This window comes from Hemiscyllium ocellatum, unplaced genomic scaffold (assembly GCF_020745735.1).
Source record: "Hemiscyllium ocellatum isolate sHemOce1 unplaced genomic scaffold, sHemOce1.pat.X.cur. R1, whole genome shotgun sequence".
In the NCBI taxonomy this organism is placed as follows: domain Eukaryota; kingdom Metazoa; phylum Chordata; class Chondrichthyes; order Orectolobiformes; family Hemiscylliidae; genus Hemiscyllium; species Hemiscyllium ocellatum.
Window position 1 is genome coordinate 202,926 of NW_026867603.1, and position 22,601 is coordinate 225,526.

Below are 22,601 nucleotides of genomic sequence, written 5' to 3' on the forward strand. Positions count from 1 at the left end.
GCCAGGGTCCCAGGTTCAATCCCAGCCACGGGCCACAGTCTGTGTGAAGTTTGCACATTCTCCCCGTGTCTGTGTGGGTTTCCTCCGGTGCTCCGGTTTCCTCCCACAGTCACAAAGATGTGCAGGTTACGGTGGATTGGCCGTGCTAAATTGTCCCCGTAGTGCCCAGGGATGTGCAGGTTAGGGTGGATTGGCTGCACTAAATTGTCCCGTAGTGCCCAGGGATGTGCAGGTTAGAGTGGATTGGCCGTGCTAAATTGTCCCCGTAGTGCCCAGGGATGTGCAGGTTAGGGTGGATTGGCCGTGCTAAATTGTCCCCGTAGTGCCCAGGGATGTGCGGGTTAGGGTGGATTGGCCGTGCTAAATTGTCCCCGTAGTGCCCAGGGATGTGCGGGTTAGGGTGGATTGGCCGTGCTAAATTGTCTCCATAGTGCCCAGGGATGTGCGGGTTAGGGTGGATTGGCCGTGCTAAATTGTCCCCGTAGTGCCCAGGGATGTGCGGGTTAGGGTGGATTGGCCGTGCTAAATTGTCCCCGTAGTGCCCAGGGATGTGTGGGTCAGGGTGGATTGGCCGTGCTAAATTGTCCCCGTAGTGCCCAGGGATGTGCAGGTTAGGGTGGATTGGCCGTGCTAAATTGTCCCCGTAGTGCCCAGGGATATGCAGGTTAGGGTGGATTGGCCATGCTAAATTGTCCCTGCAGTGCCCAGGGATATGCAGGTTAGGGTGGATTGGCCATACTAAATTATCCCGTAGTGCCCAGGGATGTACAGGTTAGTGGATTGGCCGTGCTAAATTGCCTTATAGTGCCCGCGGATGTGCGGGTTAGGGTGGATTGGCTGTGCTAAATTGTCCCGTCGTGCCCAGGGATGTGCAGGTTAGGGTGGATTGGTCGTGCTAAATTGTCCCCGTAGTGCCCAGGGATGTGCAGGTTAGGGTGGATTGGTTGTGCTAAATTGTCCCCGTAGTGCCCAGGGATGTGCAGGTTAGGGTGGATTGGTTGTGCTAAATTGTCCCACATTGTTTCCACACTGTCAGGAGTCTATGATTCGAACAGCTGCTGTACGGCCATATTTTCACCCAAACCATCAGCGGATTGAGATGGACCTGACCGCCGCACGGTCAGAGTGGGCTGGTCCTCACCCTCTCAGGGAAGGGGGTATCTGTGCGCTGAGGTAGCCCCTCTCCCCTGTCTTGTCTGTCCCGAGGGTCTGGCTACCACACCCTGCGCTCGAAATCAAAAACATGAGCAGATGGCGGGACGGGAAGAGCAGGCTTTAATTCTGAGGCACGTGTCCTGGAGGCACCGTCTCTCTCTGGCAGAGAGAGGGCTCTTGACAGTCAAACCCATCAGCAGAGACGGGACGTGCTGCCGAAAACTCAGCGGAGAGGGACCGCGCGGACGCTGCAGCACCGCACGGCTCTTTCTGACACGAGTCTGCATCCCCTCCTCCCTTCCTCCGTAGTATCCGGCACAGTCTCTCCGCTCGCTCCGAAGGTATTCTGTTCCTCTCTGGGTCACCATTTTAACTGCTCCCCCAGTTCGACACTGGGTCGCACTCTCTCTCTCTCCCCCCAACCGACACAGTGGGACCTGATGAGTTTCTCCAGCACTGCTCGCTCGCGTCTCGGACTTTCCACGGCTCCCCCCTTGGGGTTTCGGGCACAACTGAAGCTAGACCAGAGAGGAACTCCTCCGCTCGCCCAGAGATGGAGAGGGGGAAAGGGACAGAGATAGAGGCGGCAGGGGGGGAGGGAGGGAGGGAAAGGAAGAAACACAGACATTCAAAAGGAGGGAAGAGAGGGAGGGACGCAGCGAGGGGGAGAGGGGGAGGGACGCAGCGAGGGGGAGAGAGGGAGGGACACAGCGAGGGAGAGAGAGGGAGGGACGCAGCGAGGGAGAGAGAGGGAGGGACACAGCGAGGGAGAGAGGGGGAGGGACACAGCGAGGGAGGGGGGGACACAGCGAGGGAGAGAGGGGGAGGGGGACACAGCGAGGGAGAGAGGGAGGGACGCAGCGAGGGAGAGAGGGGGAGGGACACAGCGAGGGAGAGAGGGGGAGGGACACAGCGAGGGGGAGAGGGAGGGACACAGCGAGGGAGAGAGAGGGAGGGACACAGCGAGGGAGAGAGAGGGAGGGACGCAGCGAGGGAGAGAGGGGGAGGGACGCAGCGAGGGAGAGAGGGGGAGGGACACAGCGAGGGAGAGAGGGGGAGGGACACAGCGAGGGAGGGGGGGGAGGGACACAGCGAGGGAGAGAGGGGGAGGGACACAGCGAGGGAGAGAGGGGGAGGGACACAGTGAGGAAGAGAGGGGGAGGGACACAGCGAGGGAGAGAGGGGGAGGGACACAGCGAGGGAGAGAGAGGGAGGGACACAGCGAGGGAGGGGGGGACACAGCGAGGGAGAGAGGGGGAGGGACACAGCGAGGGAGAGAGAGGGAGGGACACAGCGAGGGAGAGAGAGGGAGGGACACAGCGAGGGAGAGAGAGGGAGGGACACAGCGAGGGAGAGAGAGGGAGGGACACAGCGAGGGAGGGGGGGGGACACAGCGAGGGAGAGAGGGGGAGGGACACAGCGAGGGAGAGAGAGGGAGGGACACAGCGAGGGAGAGAGAGGGAGGGACACAGCGAGGGAGAGAGAGGGAGGGACGCAGCGAGGGAGAGAGAGGGAGGGACGCAGCGAGGGAGAGAGAGGGAGGGACACAGCGAGGGAGAGAGAGGGAGGGACACAGCGAGGGAGGGGGGGGACACAGCGAGGGAGAGAGGGGGAGGGACACAGCGAGGGAGAGAGAGGGAGGGACACAGCGAGGGGGAGAGGGAGGGACACAGCGAGGGAGAGAGGGGGAGGGACACAGCGAGGGAGAGAGAGGGAGGGACACAGCGAGGGAGAGAGAGGGAGGGACACAGCGAGGGAGAGAGAGGGAGGGACACAGCGAGGGGGAGAGGGAGGGACACAGCGAGGGGGAGAGGGAGGGACACAGCGAGGGAGAGAGGGAGGGGGACACAGCGAGGGAGAGAGAGGGAGGGACACAGCGAGGGAGAGAGAGGGAGGGACACAGCGAGGGAGAGAGGGAGGGGGACACAGTGAGGGAGGGGGGGACACAGCGAGGGAGAGAGGGGGAGGGACACAGCGAGGGAGAGAGAGGGAGGGACACAGCGAGGGAGAGAGAGGGAGGGACACAGCGAGGGAGAGAGGGAGGGACACAGCGAGGGAGAGAGAGGGGAGGGACACAGCGAGGGAGAGAGAGGGGGAGGGACACAGTGAGGGAGAGAGGGGAGGGACACAGCGAGGGAGAGAGGGGGAGGGACACAGCGAGGGAGAGAGAGGGGGAGGGACACAGTGAGGGAGAGAGGGGGAGGGACACAGCGAGGGAGACAGGGAGGGACACAGCGAGGGAGGGGGGGGAGGGACACAGCGAGGGGGGGGGGGGGAGGGACACAGCGAGGGAGAGAGGGAGGGACACAGCGAGGGAGAGAGAGGGAGGGACACAGCGAGGGAGAGAGGGGGAGGGACACAGCGAGGGAGAGAGAGGGAGGGACACAGCGAGGGGGAGAGGGAGGGACACAGCGAGGGAGAGAGAGGGAGGGACACAGCGAGGGAGAGAGGGGGAGGGACACAGCGAGGGAGAGAGGGGGAGGGACACAGCGAGGGAGAGAGAGGGAGGGACACAGCGAGGGAGAGAGGGGGAGGGACACAGCGAGGGAGAGAGAGGGAGGGACACAGCGAGGGAGAGAGGGAGGGACACAGCGAGGGAGAGAGGGGGAGGGACACAGCGAGGGAGAGAGAGGGAGGGACACAGCGAGGGAGAGAGAGGGAGGGACACAGCGAGGGAGAGAGAGGGAGGGACACAGCGAGGGAGAGAGAGGGAGGGACGCAGCGAGGGAGAGAGAGGGAGGGACGCAGCGAGGGAGAGAGGGAGGGACGCAGCGAGGGGGAGAGAGGGAGGGACACAGCGAGGGAGAGAGGGGGAGGGACACAGTGAGGGAGAGAGGGGGAGGGACACAGCGAGGGAGAGAGGGGGAGGGACACAGCGAGGGAGAGAGAGGGGGAGGGACACAGTGAGGGAGAGAGGGGGAGGGACACAGCGAGGGAGACAGGGAGGGACACAGCGAGGGAGGGGGGGAGGGACACAGCGAGGGGGGGGGGGAGGGACACAGCGAGGGAGAGAGGGAGGGACACAGCGAGGGAGAGAGAGGGAGGGACACAGCGAGGGAGAGAGGGGGAGGGACACAGCGAGGGAGAGAGAGGGAGGGACACAGCGAGGGGGAGAGGGAGGGACACAGCGAGGGAGAGAGAGGGAGGGACACAGCGAGGGAGAGAGGGGGGAGGGACACAGCGAGGGAGAGAGGGGGAGGGACACAGCGAGGGAGAGAGGGGGAGGGACACAGCGAGGGAGAGAGGGGGAGGGACACAGCGAGGGAGAGAGAGGGAGGGACACAGCGAGGGAGAGAGAGGGAGGGACACAGCGAGGGAGAGAGGGGGAGGGACACAGCGAGGGAGAGAGAGGGAGGGACACAGCGAGGGAGAGAGAGGGAGGGACACAGCGAGGGAGAGAGAGGGAGGGACGCAGCGAGGGAGAGAGAGGGAGGGACGCAGCGAGGGAGAGAGAGGGAGGGACGCAGCGAGGGAGAGAGGGAGGGACGCAGCGAGGGGGAGAGAGGGAGGGACACAGCGAGGGAGAGAGGGGGAGGGACACAGTGAGGGAGAGAGGGGGAGGGACACAGCGAGGGAGAGAGGGGGGAGGGACACAGCGAGGGAGAGAGGGGGAGGGACACAGCGAGGGAGAGAGGGAGGGGGGACACAGCGAGGGAGAGAGGGGGAGGGACACAGCGAGGGAGAGAGAGGGAGGGACACAGCGAGGGAGAGAGAGGGAGGGACACAGCGAGGGAGAGAGGGGGAGGGACACAGCGAGGGGAGAGGGAGGGACACAGCGAGGGAGAGAGGGGGAGGGACACAGCGAGGGAGAGAGGGGGAGGGACACAGCGAGGGAGAGAGGGAGGGACACAGCGAGGGAGAGAGGGAGGGACACAGCGAGGGAGGGACACAGCGAGGGAGGGGGGGGACACAGCGAGGGAGGGGGGGACACAGTGAGGGGGGGGGGACACAGCGAGGGGGGGGGACACAGCGAGGGAGGGGGGACACAGTGAGGGGGGGACACAGCGAGGGAGGGGGGACACAGTGAGGGGGGACACAGTGAGGGAGAGAGGGAGGGGGACACAGCGAGGGAGGGAGGGACACAGCGAGGGAGGGAGGGACACAGCGAGGGAGGGAGGGACACAGCGAGGGAGGGAGGGACACAGTGAGGGAGGGAGGGGGACACAGCGAGGGAGGGAGGGGGACACAGCGAGGAAGGGAGGGAGGGAGGGAGGTGGACACAGTGAGGGAGAGAGGGACACAGCGAGGAAGGGAGGTAGGGACAAAGCGAGGGAGAGAGGGAGGGAGGGGGACACAGCGAGGGGGAGTGAGGGAGAGACAGCATGAATGGAGGGTGAAGGTACACTCGAACAGCCTAACCCCTGATGACCCACCGCGCCATGAAACAACAAGAGACAGGCAGCTGAGTGTCCACATCCCGGGGCCCAGCCACAGCCCGCTCACTGACCAGCAGCAGCAGGGTCCGAATGGCCGTCAGGGACAGGATCGCTGGGTGGTCACCCACGCCGGGGTCGGTCAGTCCAGGGAGAGGGGCCAGCGCCAACCCGTTTCTGCCACTTCACCGCGCGGTGAGGCGCTCCGACAGCGACTGTGTCGCTCCCCCCCCTACCCCTCTCAGCAGCGGGCTAGGGCAGGGGGCGGGAAGATGCGTCCGACTCCACACTCAGGTACCCTCTCTTCTTGGCGGTGTTGGTGTACGGGTGCCAACGCCATTCCGTGTCAGAGACACTCTCGTTTTCCAGCGTTCCCAGCTTAATCTGATACACTGCCGCGGGAGAGGAGGAAAGGGACAGAGAGACGGGGAGGAGGTCACACAGAGAGAGAGAGGGGGAGGGGAGAGAAAGAAAGAGAGACAGAGAGAGAGACAGAGAGGGAGAGACAGAGAGAGAGATAGACAGAGAGAGAGAGAGTGACAGAAAGAGGGAGAGACAGAGAGAGAGGGAGAGAGAAAGAGAAAGGGAGAGAGAAAGAGAAAGAGAGAGACAGAAAGAGAGAAAGAAAAGGAAAGAAAGAGAGAGAGACAGAAAGAGAGAAAGAGAGAGAGAGAGACAGAGAGAAAGAGAGACAGAGAGAGAGAGAAAGAGAGAGAGAGAGAAAGAGAGACAGAGAGAGAGAGGGAGAGAGAGAAAAAGACAGAGAGAGAGAAAGAGAGACAGAGACAGAGAGAGAGAGAGAAAGAGAGACAGAGAGAGAAAGAGAGAGAGAGAGAAAGAGGGACAGAGAGAGAGAGAGAGAGAAAGAAAGAGAGAGAAAAAGAAAGAAAGAGAGAGAAAGAGAAAAAGATAGAGAGAGAGAGAAAGACAGAGAGAGAGAGAAACAGAGAGAGAGAGAAACAGAGAGAGACAGAGAGAGAGAGAGAGAAAGAAAGACAGAGAGAGAGAAAGAGAGACAGAGAAAGAGAAAGAGAGACAGAGAAAGAGAAAGACAGAGAGAGAAAGAGAAAAAGATAGAGAGAGAGAGAGAGAGAGAGAGAGAGAGTAGGGTTACTGAACTCCCACAGCTTCTATCACGGGGACAGAAGTAAGGCCTATGATGACTTCTCTCCCCCACCACCCCCCCGCCACCACCCCCCACCCCCATCCCCCCGCCCCCCCGGTGGAAAGAAGGAAAAGGAACTCTTGCCAAAACTGCACAGAGCCGACGTGGGTAAGATGCTCCTCCCGGTGGGAGAGACTGGGATGTGAGAGCACAGCCTCAGAGTGAGGGGACCTTCCTTCAGCGATGAGAGGAGGGATCCCTCCAGCCAGAGGGAGGTGCCTCTGTGGAACACACGGCCACACAGGGCTGGGGACACCACGGTTTCTTGAGTGCGTTTAAGACAGAGGTAGGCAGCTCAGTGGTTAGCACCGCTGCCTCCCAGCATCAGGGACCTGGGTTCGATCCCACCCTCGGGCAACTGTCTATGCACATTCTCCCACACAGTGTCTGCGTGGGTTTCCTCCGGGTGCTCCGGTTTCCTCCCACAATTCAGGGATGTACAGGTTAGGGTGGGTTGGCCGTGCTAAATTGCCTCTGTAGTGCCCAGGGATGTGCAGGTTAGTGTGGACTGGCCGTGTTACATTGTCCCTGTAGTGTCCTGGGTGGATTCGACACAGGAGGGTTACAGGGATGGATAGAATGCCCTTAAGATGGGCCAAATGGCCTACTTCCATGCTCGCGGGAGTCTGCCGTTACCACCAGGCGTAGTGTTGGAGCGGTGCTCCTCCAAGTGAGTGGGGAGCAGTGGACAGGCGCTGGGGAATAACTTGACACAGGATTCCCAGCCTCTGATCCGCACTTGTCAGTCACTGTATCGATACGGCTGGGTCCTGTTCTGGTAACCTCCCCACGGGACGGTGATATACAAGCGATGCCCACAGGGTACTGGGCAGGGCAGGTGAGGGAACAGACCGGTCACCCCAACACACGTACATTTCATTTCGAACCTGGGCCCAACCTCAGACAGCTCGATATTCTTGCGATCGCCCTTCTTGTAGACGTGATGCCTGGGAAGAGGATGACAGAGGACCGTTACAGACACACACACAGACACACACACACCGCGGCCCAAGCTGCAACTCCACCCCGTGCAGAGCCTGACAGAAGCCCACCTCTCAGACCGACGCCGTTCCCCTCCTCCCCACCACCTGCACGGGACAGAGTGACTCGGCCGCGCAGGCGGGGAGCGGTGGGAGACCAGCCGGGCCCGAGACAGGGCACCACAGACTCCCTGACCGTTCCACCCCGGCCCCTCCCCAGACCTTCCGGAAGCCGGGGCGGCTCTGGCCGTGGACACGGACTTTGGAGAGATCACACACTTCGGAACGTGCCCAACCCAGGTTTTTGTGGTCGCATTTCACTTCGCAAAATCCGCACGGTGCTGCCCAGAACGATGGGGTGGGGGGCAACGTGAGGGGTGGGGGCAACGTGAGGGGTGGGGAAGGACGCATCCTCTCACCCTCCCACCGTCTTCACTCACCCTCCCCTCCCCAAGTCCTCGCTCACCCTCCCCTCCCCCCGTTCTCGCTCACCCTCCCCTCCCCAAGTCCTCGCTCACCTTCCCCTCCCCCAGTCCTCGCTCACCTTCCCCTCCCCCCGTTCTCGCTCACCCTCCCCTCCCCCCGTTCTCGCTCACCCTCCCCTCCCCCCGTTCTCGCTCACCCTCCCCTCCCCCAGTCCTCGCTCACCCTCCCCTCCCCCCGTTCTCGCTCACCCTCCCCTCCCCCCGTTCTCGCTCACCCTCCCCTCCCCCCGTTCTCGCTCACCCTCCCCTCCCCAAGTCCTCGCTCACCCTCCCCTCCCCAAGTCCTCGCTCACCTTCCCCTCCCCCAGTCCTCGCTCACCTTCCCCTCCCCCCGTTCTCGTTCACCCTCCCCTCCCCCCGTTCTCGCTCACCCTCCCCATCCCCAGTCCTCGCTCACCCTCCCCTCCCCCCGTTCTCGCTCACCCTCCCCTCCCCCAGTCCTCGCTCACCCTCCCCTCCCCCCGTTCTCGCTCACCCTCCCCATCCCCAGTCCTCGCTCACCCTCCCCTCCCCCCGTTCTCGCTCACCCTCCCCATCCCCAGTCCTCGCTCACCCTCCCCTCCCCCCGTTCTCGCTCACCCTCCCCTCCCCCAGTCCTCGCTCACCCTCCCCTCCCCCCGTTCTCGCTCACCCTCCCCTCCCCCAGTCCTCGCTCACCCTCCCCTCCCCCAGTCCTCGCTCACCCTCCCCTCCCCCAGTCCTCGCTCACCCTCCCCTCCCCCAGTCCTCGCTCACCCTCCCCTCCCCCAGTCCTCGCTCACCCTCCCCTCCCCCAGTCCTCGCTCACCCTCCCCTCCCCCAGTCCTCGCTCACCCTCCCCTCCCCCCGTCCTCGCTCACCCTCCCCTCCCCCCGTCCTCGCTCACCCTCCCCTCCCTCCGTCCTCCCTCACCCTCCCTCCGTCCTCCCTCACCCTCCCCTCCCCCCGTCCTCCCTCACCCTCCCCCCCCGTCCTCCCTCCCCCCGTCCTCCCTCACCCTCCCCCCCGTCCTCCCTCCCCCGTCCTCCCTCACCCTCCCTCCGTCCTCACTCCCCCCATCCTCACCCTCCCCCCGTCCTCACTCACCCTCCCTCCGTCCTCCCTCACCCTCCCTCCGTCCTCACTCCCCCCATCCTCACCCTCCCCTCCCCCCGTCCTCACTCCCCCCATCCTCACCCTCCCCTCCCCCCGTCCTCCCTCACCCTCCCCCCGTCCTCCCTCACCCTCCCCCCGTCCTCCCTCCCCCCGTCCTCCCTCACCCTCCCCCCGTCCTCCCTCCCCCCATCCTCCCTCACCCCGTCCTCCCTCACCCTCCCCCCGTCCTCCCTCCCCCCGTCCTCCCTCACCCTCCCCCGTCCTCCCTCCCCCCGTCCTCACTCACCCTCCCCCCATCCTCACTCCCCCCATCCTCACCCTCCCCTCCCCCCGTCCTCCCTCACCCTCCCCCTGTCCTCACTCACCCTCCTCCCCCCCCCGTCCTCACCCTCCCCTCCCCCCCATCATCAGGAAGGGCCTTTGCCCGAAACGTCGATTCTCCTGCCCCTCGGACGCTGCCTGACCTGCTGTGCTTTTCCAGCACCGCTCTAATCTAGACTCTGACCTCCAGCGTCTGCAGTCCTCCCTTTCGCCCAGTGTTAAAGCCAGACCCAACCCCTGCCCCATCCCTGCCAGCCCGCCCTTCCCACGGCTAATCCACCCAGTCGGCTTCACAGCGGGCTGAAGGACTGCCTGGTTTTCGCCATCACTTACCGGGTCCGCCGGGGAGGGGGCAACTCACGACTCCCTCCCTCCTCTTAGTTTCAAGAAGTCGCGATTTATTTCCCAAGTTTTCCACCTTCCATATCCTTCGCCACCCCAAAACTCTTGTTTAGCACCTCCCCTAGGGGCAGGTCAGGGTGGATCGGCCGTGCTAAATTGTCCAAGGCGTTAGTTGGAGGGAGGTGGGTCTGGGTAGGTTACTCTTCGGAGGGTCGGTGTGGACTTGTTGGGCCGAAGGGCCTGTTTCCACACTGTAGGGAATCGGATCTGATCTCTCTCCTGCGATTCCACACGTAGGCTGCATTGCTGACCTTTAATGGGCCCTGTTTTCTCCCAAGTTACCCTTTTGCCCTGAACTTATTTATAAAATCCCTTTGGATTCCCCTTAACCCTATTTGCCAAAGCTATCTCATGTCCCTTTTTCACCCTCCTGATTTCCTTCCAGCCTTTACACTCTAAGAATTCACTTGATCGCACGGTGGCTCAGTGGTCAGCACTGCTGCCTCACAGCACCAGGGTCCCGGTTCGATTCCAGCCTCGGGCGACTGTCTGTGTGGAGTTTGCACGTTTTCCCCGTGTCTGTGTGGGTTTCCTCCGGGTGCTCCGGTTTCCTCCCACAGTCCAAAGACGTGCAGGTCAGGGTGAATTGGCCATGCTAAATTGTGTTAGGTGCATTAGTCAGAGGGTAATGGTTCTGGGTGGGTTACTCTTCGGAGGGTCAGTGTGGACTGGTTGGGCTGAAGGGCCTGTTTCCACACTGTAAGGAAATCTAATCTCAGCTCACGATACCCGACATACGCTTCCTTCTTATTCTTAATCTAAACCTCAATTTTTCTAGTCACCCAACCTTCCCCAGGCCTACCAGCCTGAACAGGAACACACGCTCTCTGGACCCTCGTGGTCAGGGAGAGGCTTTTCCCTCGGATGGTGATGGCTAGCACGAGGGGACACAGCTTTAAACTGAGGGGGTGATAGATACAGGACAGAGGGCAGAGGGAGTTTCTTTACTCAGAGAGTAGGAGGGGGCGTGGAACACACTGTCTGTAACAGGAGTAGACTGGCCAACTTTAGGGGCATTTAAATGGGCATTGGATGGGCATATGGGTGAGAATGGAATGGTGTAGGAGAGAGGGGTTTCAGATTGGTGCCACAGATCGGCGCAACATCGAGGGCTCTAGAATGTTCCACATTACCTCATTTCTAAAGGCTTCCCTTTAATTGCAAACATCCGCCCCCAATCCACCTTCCAAAGGACTTGCCTTGGGGTGATAAAATTGTCCTCCCTCCAATTTAAAACTTCCAACTTTTAGATCCCGTCGATCCTTTTCCATCGCTATTTTAAAATACGGGCAGAACTACGGTCACCCACCCCACGACAAAGTGCCCCCCCTGGCAGCTGCTAACCTGCTTCGGATCCTATCTGCGCCCCCCTCCCCCAGGCCAGAGAGTGGCCGGTTTTGCCACTCTCCCACCGTCGCCCGCACAGTGAGGGATGGGGGCCACCTGACCTTCTACCTAATCCTCCCATGAAGCACTGCTCTCGGCCCCCTAGCAACGCCAGGGCAGGGGAGCAGCCAATGGGAAGCCAAGGATGAAGAGCCACCAATCGAAAGAGGGACGTGGCACAATGGGGAACACTGTTGGCTTGCATACAGACTTCTCAGTCCATTGGCCACGCTCAGTTGCTGCTGTCCAGCCTAACACCCTCTAACTTCACGTGTGAATAAATTACCTCCCATTCACCCAAACGCTACAGAATGCAGGAAGACCATCAACCTCCCCTTGCGGGCAGACCCGCATTAAGGGGAAATTTAGCCCACTGAACCTTTCCCTTCCACGGCGAGTATTTCCTCCCTCAGGAACGGTGATAGCAGAATCCAGACTGTGTCCCTCAGCCCATCGGATGCACACTGATCCCTCAAACAGCAGCTCACCCAGAAGCACACCCCTATCCTTGTAACCCTGCATTCCCCATGGCCAAACTGCTCATCCCTGGGCACTACGGCACAATTTAGCACAGCCAATCCACCATGGGATGTGCAGGTTAGGGTGGATGGTCCGTGCTAAATTGTCCCCGTAGTGCCCAGGGATGTGCAGGTTAGGGTGGATGGTCCGTGCTAAATTGTCCCCGTAGTGCCCAGGGATGTGCAGGTTAGGGTGGATGGTCCGTGCTAAATTGACTAGTGTGTTCCGGGATGTGTAACGGAGGTGATTAGTCAGGAGTAAATGTAGAGTGAGGGGGTAGGGGAATGGGTCTGAGTGGGTTATCTTCAGAGGGTCGGTATGGACTCATTGGGCTGAAGGGCCAGTTTCCATACTGTCAGGATTCTTTTATTCTATCCTTCTACTTAGCCCTGACTAATCTACCTCACCTACACGTCCCTGAACACTATGAGCAATTTAGCACGGCCAATTCACCCCAAGGAGCAGGCGAGTCAACGTTTCGGGCCGGAGCCCTTCATCAGGAAGGGCATTCACCCGAAACATCGACTCTCCTGCTCCTCGAACGCTGCCTGACCGGCTGTGCTTTTCCAGCACCACACTCTAGACTCTGATCTCCGGCATCTGTTGTCCTGGCTTTTGCCCGGTCCACCCCGACCTGCACGTCTTCGGGATCTCCAGACAAAACCCACACGGACACGGTGGGGTGAGAACGTGCAAACCCCACCCAGACAGTCTCCCGAGGCTGGAATCGAACCTGGCGCTGGGAACCGACCTTCCACCTGACGTCTCCACCTCGCGCTGCCTCGGGAAGACATCAAGGCCCCCTCCCACCCCGGTGATCGCCTCCTTCATCGGGCAGAAGCGCAGACACACAGGCCAACCGATTGAAGAACTGCTGCTTCCCCTTTGTAATCAGACTCCTGAACGGACCGCTACCTTGCCTTCCCTGACATCTTATTCCCCGCTCTGTTCTTGCACAGCGCGTCCTGCCTGCACTGTACGCAAAACAGGTCGTTCTCACTGTCCCGAGGTAGATGTGACAGTAATAAATTAAATTAAAATCGAGCCCCACCCCACACACGGACGGATTCCCACCCAACACGTACCTGAAAGAGATGAAGTCATCCTGGTTAGCGAATGTGATTACTCTTTTGCTGTCTTCCTTCGGGACGGGGAATAAATACTTGAGGATACTGGTGACCTGCAAAATGACAAAGCAGCTGTCAGCACAGAATCCGAGAATCCCGACAGTGGGGAAACAGGCCCTTTGGCCTGACGAGTCCACACCGACCCTCCGAAGAGTAACCCGCCCAGACTCCTTCCCCACCCCTATTACTGTACATTTACCTCTGATTAACCCACCCTAACCTGTACATCCCTGGGCACTACGGGGACAATTTAGCACGGCCAATCCACCCGAACCTGCACATCCCTGGGCACTACGGGACAATTTAGCACGGCCAATCCACCCTAACCCGCACATCCCTGGCACTATGGGGACAATTTAGCACGGCCAATCCACCCTAACCTGCACATCCCTGGGCACTACGGGACAATTTAGCACGGCCAATCCCACCCTAACCTGCACATCCCTGGGCACTACGGGACAATTTAGCACGGCCAATCCACCCTAACCTGGAGCTTTGGTTTTCCCCGGACAGGCACGGAAACCTCCTCCGCTCCCTTCCCCAACCCCCACTCTCCCTCGCACCCTTCCCCCCCAAACACCCTGTGGTACCTACCCTCAGGCCTAGCTTTGAGGTCAGGTTGTGGAAGATGAGGTGCGGGTAGGCCTCGGACATGGTGCCAATCTTTGGGATGTCGTGACGCATCACCACGTTGGCGAGGGTGAAGTACGCGGTGGGACCAAAGGGTAGGTGGCAGACCACCAGCCCGTCTGGGGGGAGTAAAGGACGGAACGGAGGAGGGAGAGAGAAGAGAAAAAAAGAAAAAAGGTTAGCCAATCTCTTCACCCTCAACACCTCAGCCCTTCCTTGGGCCTGCGGTGTCGCACTGACAGCCCAATAGAGTACATCTACTGACACCCCCTGTGTCTACCCTCCAGAGTTGCGTTCTGGAAAAACGCGCCCATTGATTCGTCAAAGAGGTCAGCCCTTTCGTGAAGATGCGCGTGGTTCTAATAACGTCATGCTTTGCGAGAGAGTTCCTTGATAATAAATCCCAGCCTCTTCATCATTCGGCCGAAATGGCTCATCATTGCCAGTTCCTCGAGAAAGGAGCATTGTATTTGCAAACTCCCAAGCTGACGAGTGCGCTCCTTTCTCCAAATCGAGCGTGCTGGCTGTAGCTATTCCTCCTGCAACCGTTGGGTACAGGGCGTTTCAGTGGTTAGCGCTGCTGCTGCCTCACGGGTGTGATTCAACTCAATCGGGTGACTGACCACGTGGAGTTTGCACGTTCGCCATCCACACCACGTCGACAGGGGGTGTTCGAATCCCCCGGGGTTCCAGGGGTTTTCGGATTTCACTCTCAATTACTACTGTGAAGTACTTACACGAGGTACCTTGCCAAGAATTCTATCATGGGCCATTCGGCCAAAGATGGCTGAGCCGACCCCCCCAAGAACAGTTAACACAGACTCACTCTCCCGACCCTACCCCGGCATTTCGCACGGCCAATCCACCCTAACCTGCACATCCCTGGGCACTACGGGACAATTTAGCACGGCCAATCCACCCTAACCTGCACATCCCTGGGCACTACGGGGACAATTTAGCACGGCCAATCCACCCTAACCTGCACATCCCCGGGCACCATGTGGACAATTTAGCACGGCCAATCCACCCTAACCTGCACATTCCTGGGCACTACGGGACAATTTAGCACGGCCAATCCACCCTAACCCGCACATCCCTGGGCACTACGGGGACAATTTAGCACGGCCAATCCACCCTAACCTGCACATCTTTGGACTGGGGAGGAAACCGGAGCACCCGGAGGAAACCCACGCAGACACGGGGAGGATGTGCAAACTCCACACACACAGTCGCCCGAGGCTGGAATCGAACCCAGGCGCCTGGCGCCGTGAGGCAGTGGTGCCAACCACTGAGCCACCGTGCTCTCCGTAATCCCGCGCCCATCATTTGTGACGGTGGATGCCCAGTGACCCAGCGCGCCCCTGGCTAACGCGAGCTGCGCAGTGCCTGACCTGGTACCCCTCTGTGCTCGTGAACGATGACCAGGTCGGTCACCCCTCCGGCCTTGCACGCCCGCACCAGCGCGCCGATGTCATGTTTCCCTCGGTTCATGCGTTGGCCGTTTGGGAAAATCAGCTTGACTTCCTGAAACAAAGACGGAAAAGGCCACGGACTGAGAGACGGCCAGAGACTCACGGCTCCAACCCGATGCAGGCAGCCACCTCCCCCCCCCCACCACCGCGGCAGTGCCCCGCGCTCTCACCTTGGCGAACTGCTTGAGTTTGGAGCTGGGGTCCCGCGAGGTGGTCACCATGATCTTGGGATCTTCCACGCCAGCCCACTTGTACTCGTCATCAATCTGGGTGCTCACCCCTGAGACGGGCGATGGGTTAGTGAGGGAACCGCGGCACACAGAGACCAACCACAACCGGGCACCGCACACATCACCGCAACCCCCCAACCGGGCACCACCACCCCCCCACTCCGCAATCACCCAACCGGGCACCGCCCCTCCTCACCGCAATCCCCCAACCGGGCATCACACCCCCTCACCGCAATCCCCCAACCGTGCACAGCAGCCCCCACCGTGATCCCCCAACTGGGCACCGCCCCTCCTCACCGCAATCCTCCAACCGGGCACCGCACCCCACCCACCGCGATCCCCCAACTGGGCACCGCCCCTCCTCACCGCGATCCTCCAACCGGGCACCGCCCCCCTCACCGCGATCCCCAACCGGGCACCGCCCCCTCACCGCGATCCCCAAGCGGGCACCGCCCCCCTCACCGCGATCCCCAAGCGGGCACCGCCCCCCTCACCGCGATCCCCAAGCGGGCACCGCCCAGCTCACCGCGATCCCCAAGCGGGCACCACCCCGCTCACCGCGATCCCCAAGCGGGCACCGCCCCCCTCACCGCGATCCCCAACCGGGCACCGCCCCCCTCACCGCGATCCCCAACCGGGCACCGCCCCTCCCCCACCACGATCCTCCAACCGGGCACCGCCCCTCCCTCACCGCGATCCCCAATCCGGGCACCACCACCACCCCCCCTCACCGCAATCCCCAACCGGGCACCGCCCCCCTCACCGCGATCCCCAACCGGGCACCGCCCCTCCCCCACCACGATCCTCCAACCGGGCACCGCCCCTCCCTCACCGCGATCCCCAATCCGGGCACCACCACCACCCCCCCTCACCGCAATCCCCCAACCGGGCACCACCACCCCCCCCTCACCGCAATCCCCCAACCGGGCACCGCCCCCCCTCACCGCAATCCCCCAACCGGGCACCGCCCCCCCTCACCGCAATCCCCCAACCGGGCACCACCACCCCCCCTCACCGCAATCCCCCAACCGGGCACCACCACCCCCCCTCACCGCAATCCCCCAACCGGGCACCGCACCCCCTCACCGCGATCCTTCAACCAGACACCGCACCCCTCATCGCGATCCTCCAACCGGGCACCGCCCCCCCTCACCGCAATCCCCCAACCGGGCACCGCCCCCCCTCACCGCAATCCCCAATCCGGGCACCACCCCCCCTCACCGCAATCCCCCAACCGGGCACCGCCCCCCCTCACCGCAATCCCCCAACCAGACAATGCCCCCTCACCGCAATCCCCCAACCGGGCACCGCACCCCCCACCCCAAACCTTATCGCCACCCCAGGGCCCACGCTTATCCGCTCCTCGCGCACACTCTCTGCCCCACGCTACACCCCCACCCACCCAGCTTGACCAGTGCGTACTGCACCTCCCCCATCTCACCATACCCCCACCTTCCCTTCCCGCGAATCTCCCGTTCTGCTATTCCCCTCCCCCCACCCCCTGAGGTGGGGGGGTGGGCTGGGCTCACCTTCGCCCCCCTCGTCGTCGTACTCCAGCACCTTCTGCAGCTCCAGCGCCTCGCGTCGCAGCTCCGTGGGGATCAGGCGGTTTTCTGCGGGGAGGGGGTTCAGGGAGGGAGGGAGCCGTTAACCTGAGTGCCTGGGTAACCGTGGCAACCGCGGGACCCTCGCCCACCCACCCCACATGGGGAGGGGACGGGAACGGGCCTAGTAACAGAGAGGTGCAAGCAGACACGTGGCGTCAAGACCCACGGGGATCATGGGGAGGGGGGGCGTTAAAATACTTGAGCCAATCGCCGTTAAGTCCCATCTGGTTGGCCAACCGCCCGCAGGAAAGGAGGCCAAGTCTCTTTCCCTCACGTCTGGCCATCCTGTGAACTTCAAGGATTAGATTAGATTAGACTTACAGTGTGGAAACAGGCCCTCCGGCCCAACAAGTCCACACCGACCCGCCGAAGCGCAACCCACCCATACCCCTACATTTACCCTTACCTAACACTACGGGCAATTTAGCATGGCCAATTCACCTGAGCCGCACATCTTTGGACTGTGGGAGGAAACCGGAGCACCCGGAGGAAACCCACGCAGACACGGGGAGAACGTGCAAACTCCACACAGTCAGTCGCCTGAGTCGGGAATTGAACCCGGTCTACAGGCGCTGTGAGGCAGCAGTGCTAACCACTGTGCCACCGTGCCGCCCACGGATGAGGAGGAGGAGGAGGCTGGGAAAAATCGGAGCTGTCTTCTCTGGGATTGGAGACTCGGTCCAAGTCAACGAGATGCACAGACAGGGCTGACGTTGTTTCGTTCCCTCCCCACCCCCCCAGAGTTGAAACTAGGCGGTAGAGATTTAAAGGTGAGGGCCGCGAAGGATCAAACAAGGGGCAAGTGTTTTTTTTTTAAAAACAGAGGTGGGGGAGAGGAAGAATCTGGAACCCATGGCCGAGAGAGGTGGAGGATAGACAAAAGATACAGGAGGGACCCAAGGGGCTTCTTTTTCATGTAGAGGGTGGGGTGATACATATCAGCTTATAAAATCATGGGGTAAATAGACAAGGTCTTTTCCCCCTGGGGTGGGGGAGCCCACATGTAGAAGGCATTGTTTTAGGGTGAGAGGGGTAAAGATATAAAAGGGACCAAGGGGCAAAGCTTTCACACAGACGGTGGTATGTGTGAGGAAGTGGTGGAGGCTGGTACAATGACACCTCACCTCAGTCTGTAAGAAGGACCTGACCCGATCTCCCGGTTGCCCGCCATTTAGAGACAGAGAAAGGCCCTTGGGCCCTTTGACTCTGCGCCGTTCGCAAAGCAGCACTCACAACCTCCGTGCTCCAGCCTCCCAAGTCAGAACCTGCCGTGGGGGCGACACAGTGGCTCAGTGGTTAGTGCCGCTGCCTCACAGCGCCAGGGACCCGGTTCGATTGCTGCACTCGAGTGACTGAGCGGAGTTTGCACATTCTCCCCTCCCCGTGTCTGCGTGGGGTTCCTCCGGGAGCTCCGGTTTCCTCCCACAGTCCAAAGATGTGCAGGTTAGGGTGGACTGGCCGTGCTAAATTGTCCCCGTAGTGCCCAGGATGTGCAGGTTAGGGGGGATTGGCCGTGCTAAATTGTCCCCGTAGTGCCCAGGGATGTGCAGGTTAGGGGGGATTGGCCGTGCTAAATTGTCCCCGTAGTGCCCAGGGATGTGCAGGTTAGGGTGGATTGGCCGTGCTAAATTGTCCCCGTAGTGCCCAGGGATGTGCGGTTAGGGTGGATTGGCCGTGCTAAATTGTCCCCGTAGTGCCCAGGAATGTACAGGTTCGGGTGGATTGGCCGTGCTAAATTGTCCCGTAGTGCCCAGGGATGTGCAGTTAGGGTGGATTGGCCGTGCTAAATTGTCCCCGTAGTGCCCAGGGATGTGCAGGTTAGGGGGATTGGCCGTGCTAAATTGTCCCCGTAGTGCCCAGGGATGTGCAGGTTAGGGGGGATTGGCCGTGCTAAATTGTCCCCGTAGTGCCCAGGGATGTGCAGGTTAGGGTGGATTGGCCGTGCTAAATTGTCCCCGTAGTGCCCAGGGATGTGCGGGTTAGGGTGGATTGGCCGTGCTAAATTTCCTCATAGTGCTCAGGGATGTGCGGGTTAGGGTGGGATTGCCCGTGCTAAATTGTCCCCGTAGTGCCCAGGGATGTACAGGTTCGGGTGGATTGGCCGTGCTAAATTGTCCCGTAGTGCCCAGGGATGTGCAGGTTAGGGTGGATAGGCCGTGCTAAATTGTCGCCGTAGTGCCCAGGGAGGTGTACATTAATCACAGGGTAAACCTAGGATGATGCGGTAGGGGAATGGGTCCGAGTGGGTTACTCTTCGTCGGGTCGGTGTGGACCCGTTGGACTGAAGGGCCTGTTTCCACGCTGTAGCGATTCGAATCCTGCTCTGTCCCCCTCCCCGACTGACCCCGAACTCAATGGGGTCATTTCAGAGGGCAGTGAGGAGTCAACCACTTTGCCGTGGGAGTGCGGGAGACAGAGCACGAGCGAGCACAGGCAGCTCTCCCGAGGTTTCGTCAACCACCGTTTGGACATGTGGGAGGAAACCCTGGGAGAATGTCCTAACCCCATACAGACGACCCACCCGAGGGCGGGTTCGAACCTGGGACCCTGGCGTGGTGTGGCAGCAGTGCCCACCCCCGAGCTATTTAGTGGCAGCTCTGGAGTTCGATTAGAAACCATTTCAAAGGCTCCTGGGTCGGGTACCACCCAGGTTGAGATCAGGAGCAAAGCTCCCCCACCCTCAGAGCCCAGAAGCCCGAGCCCTGCACGTGATTGGATCTCACCTTCGAGCGCGTGTTTGAGCTGCTGTTTCTTCTCGTCGATGCTCCGCAGCCTGTCCTCCTGCGCCTTACGGTAGAGGTATTCCCTCCGCATTCTCGCCTCACGACGCAGCTGGACAGGGTCAATGGGAGATCAGGTCAATGAGAGCACGCAGGGCAGCCCCACACACAACCTCAGCGAGGAATAGGAACAAGATGCAAAGGGGATGACCACAAGCAGAAGACCAATAGCGAAGGTCGACAAGTAGACGCGATCACACAGCAGCGAGCGTTCTCTGGCTGCGACGATCACAATTTAAAACCCCCAAACCAGGGCCGGGGTAAGCGATCCAGGTATCTGCACCAGGGAAGGGCGGTGGCAAGCAACACCCTCTGAGGAGCGAGGCGAATCATTCCCTCGACAGTAACAGACTCTCAGCAGCATCCTTCAGCGGCTGCACACCTCACATCCTGAGCAGAGCTGCTGGGGGAGATGGCCACCCTTTGCATTTCGCTCCTTTCGCCTTCCTCAATATCTTACCCTCCCCCCCGCCACCTCACTTACAATTCCACTACCCACACCACATTCTCTCCACCCCCTCCCGCCCTCCCACTCCCCACCAATATCTTCCTCCTTCCCACCCTCTCCTGCCCCACTTAACCCCCCCACCCTTATCCACTCACCCACCTCCCTCCACTCATTCTTGCCCCTCCATCCCCTCACTCCCTTCGCTCATTCCCTCCCCTCCCCAGTTCATTCCCCCCTCCCCCAGTTCACTCCTCCTCCCCTCCCCCCCAGTTCATTCCTCCACCCCTCCCCCCCAGTTCATCCCCTCCCCCCCCAGTTCATTCCCCCTCCAGTTCATTCCCCCCTCCCCCCAGTTCATCCCCTCTCCCCTCCCCCGTTCATCCACCCTCCCCTCCCCCCCAGTTCATTCCCCCCTCCCCCCCAGTTCATTCCCCCCATCCCCTCCCCTCCCCCCCAGTTCATTCCTCCCCTCCCCCCAGTTCATTCCCCCCTCCCCCTCCAGTTCATTCCCTCCTCCCCTCCCCCCCAGTTCATTCCCCCTCCCCTTCCCCCCAGTTCATCCCCCCTCCCCCCCAGTTCAACCCCTCTCCCCCCCAGTTCATTCCCCCCTCCCCTCCCAGTTCATTCCCCCCTCCCCTCCCAGTTCATTCCCCCCCTCCCCCCCCCCAGTTCATTCCCCCCCCCCACACCCCCAGTTCATTCCCCCCAGTTCATTCCCCCTCCCCTCCAGTTCATTCCCCCCCTCCCCCCCCAGTTCATTCCCCCCCTCCCCTCCAGTTCATTCCCCCCCTCCCCTCCCCCCCAGTTCATTCCCCCCCTCCCCTCCCCCCCAGTTCATTCCCCCCTCCCCTCCCCTCCAGTTCATTCCCTCCCCTCCCCTCCCCCCCAGTTCATTCCCCCCCTCCCCCCTCCAGTTCATTCCCCCCCTCCCCCCTCCAGTTCATTCCCCCCTCCCCTCCCCTCCCCCCCAGTTCATTCCCCCCTCCCCCCTCCATTCATTCCCCCCTCCCCTCCCCCCCAGTTCATTCCCCCCCTCCCCTCCCCCCCGTTCATTCCCCCCTCTCCTCCCCCTCCCCCCAGTTCATTCCCCCCCTCCCCTCCCCCCCGTTCATTCCCCCCTCTCCTCCCCCTCCCCCCAGTTCATTCCCCCCCTCCCCTCCCCCCCGTTCATTCCCCCCTCCCCTCCCCCCCGTTCATTCCCCCCCTCCCCTCCCCCCCGTTCATTCCCCCCCTCCCCTCCGTTCATTCCCCCCCTCCCCTCCCCCCCGTTCATTCCCCCCCTCCCCTCCCCCCCGTTCATTCCCCCCTCTCCCCAGTTCATTCCCCCCTCTCCTCCCCCTCCCCCCAGTTCATTCCCCCCTCTCCTCCCCCTCCCCCCCAGTTCATTCCCCCCCTCCCCTCCCCCTCCCCCCCAGTTCATTCCCCCCTCTCCCCCCCAGTTCATTCCCCCCCTCCCCCCCCAGTTCATTCCCCCCTCCCCTCCCCCCCGTTCATTCCCCCCTCCCCTCCCCCCCGTTCATTCCCCCCTCCCCTCCCCCCCGTTCATTCCCCCCTCCCCTCCCCCCCGTTCATTCCCCCCTCCCCTCCCCCCCCGTTCATTCCCCCCTCCCCCCCCGTTCATTCCCCCCTCCCCTCCCCCCCCGTTCATTCCCCCCTCCCCTCCCCCCCCGTTCATTCCCCCCTCCCCTCCCCCCCCGTTCATTCCCCCCTCCCCTCCCCCCCCCCCCCCCGTTCATTCCCCCCTCTCCTCCCCCTCCCCCCCCGTTCATTCCCCCTCCCCTCCCCCCCGTTCATTCCCCCCTCTCCTCCCCCTCCCCCCAGTTCATTCCCCCCCCCAGTTCATTCCCCCCTCTCCTCCCCCTCCCCCCCAGTTCATTCCCCCCTCTCCTCCCCCTCCCCCCAGTTCATTCCCCCCCCCAGTTCATTCCCCCCTCTCCTCCCCCTCCCCCCCAGTTCATTCCCCCCTCTCCTCCCCCTCCCCCTCCCCCTCCCCCCCAGTTCATTCCCCCCTCCCCTCACCATGCTTCCTGCTGAAGACCAACTTCACACTGACCCAGTACCAAGCCACGCCATTGGTTGATTCTGGGACCAATCCGACGCTCCTGCGCGCGCCCTTCGCTGCTAACGGTCGGGGCTGGAGCCGCCGTGTCCTTGGATTGGCGGACGCCCGGAGGGACCCGAGGGTTAATGGTGAATCCTGCTGTCAATCGGGAGGCGGGCGGTTCAGGCCAGCCAACGCGCCTGTGGGGCGGGCTGAGCCGAGGAGACCGTCCGTGTTATTGGTCTACGTGGCTGTCAGTCAGAGGGACGGTGAATCTCATTGGCTGCCTGCGCAGAGGGTCCCACGTGACACAGACGCAGGATCACCGTCAGACGCTGAAGCCGTGAGAGGGCGGGGTTCAGGGGGCGGAGGCACGAGGGCGATTGGTGCAGAGTGCCGTCGGTCT

General features: G+C 61.8%; 1 protein-coding gene across 1 annotated transcript; it reads right to left on the reverse strand.

Annotated features, from left to right (window-relative positions):
• Positions 1-5,228: 5,228 nt before the first annotated feature.
• On the reverse strand, positions 5,229-22,260 carry imp4 (IMP U3 small nucleolar ribonucleoprotein 4). Its single transcript, XM_060822485.1, has 9 exons — positions 22,174-22,260; positions 19,650-19,758; positions 16,849-16,932; positions 15,260-15,369; positions 15,009-15,141; positions 13,582-13,736; positions 12,946-13,040; positions 7,567-7,640; positions 5,229-5,920 (listed from the first exon to the last, which is right to left on the reverse strand). The coding sequence occupies exons 1-9, from the start codon at positions 22,174-22,176 to the stop codon at positions 5,781-5,783; spliced, it is 903 nt and encodes a 300-aa protein (XP_060678468.1). The 5' UTR covers positions 22,177-22,260; the 3' UTR covers positions 5,229-5,780.
• Between the last annotated feature and the right edge of the window lie 341 nt (positions 22,261-22,601).

Bases quoted from the DNA above. Each gene is read 5' to 3' on its own strand.
- imp4 (XM_060822485.1), bottom strand. The intron at 13,737-15,008 runs GTCAGGCACTGC...TACTCCCCCCAG, and splicing joins CGAGCACAGAGGGGTACCAG to ACGGGCTGGTGGTCTGCCAC. The intron at 7,641-12,945 runs GTACGTGTTGGG...TCCTCTTCCCAG, and splicing joins GATGACTTCATCTCTTTCAG to GCATCACGTCTACAAGAAGG.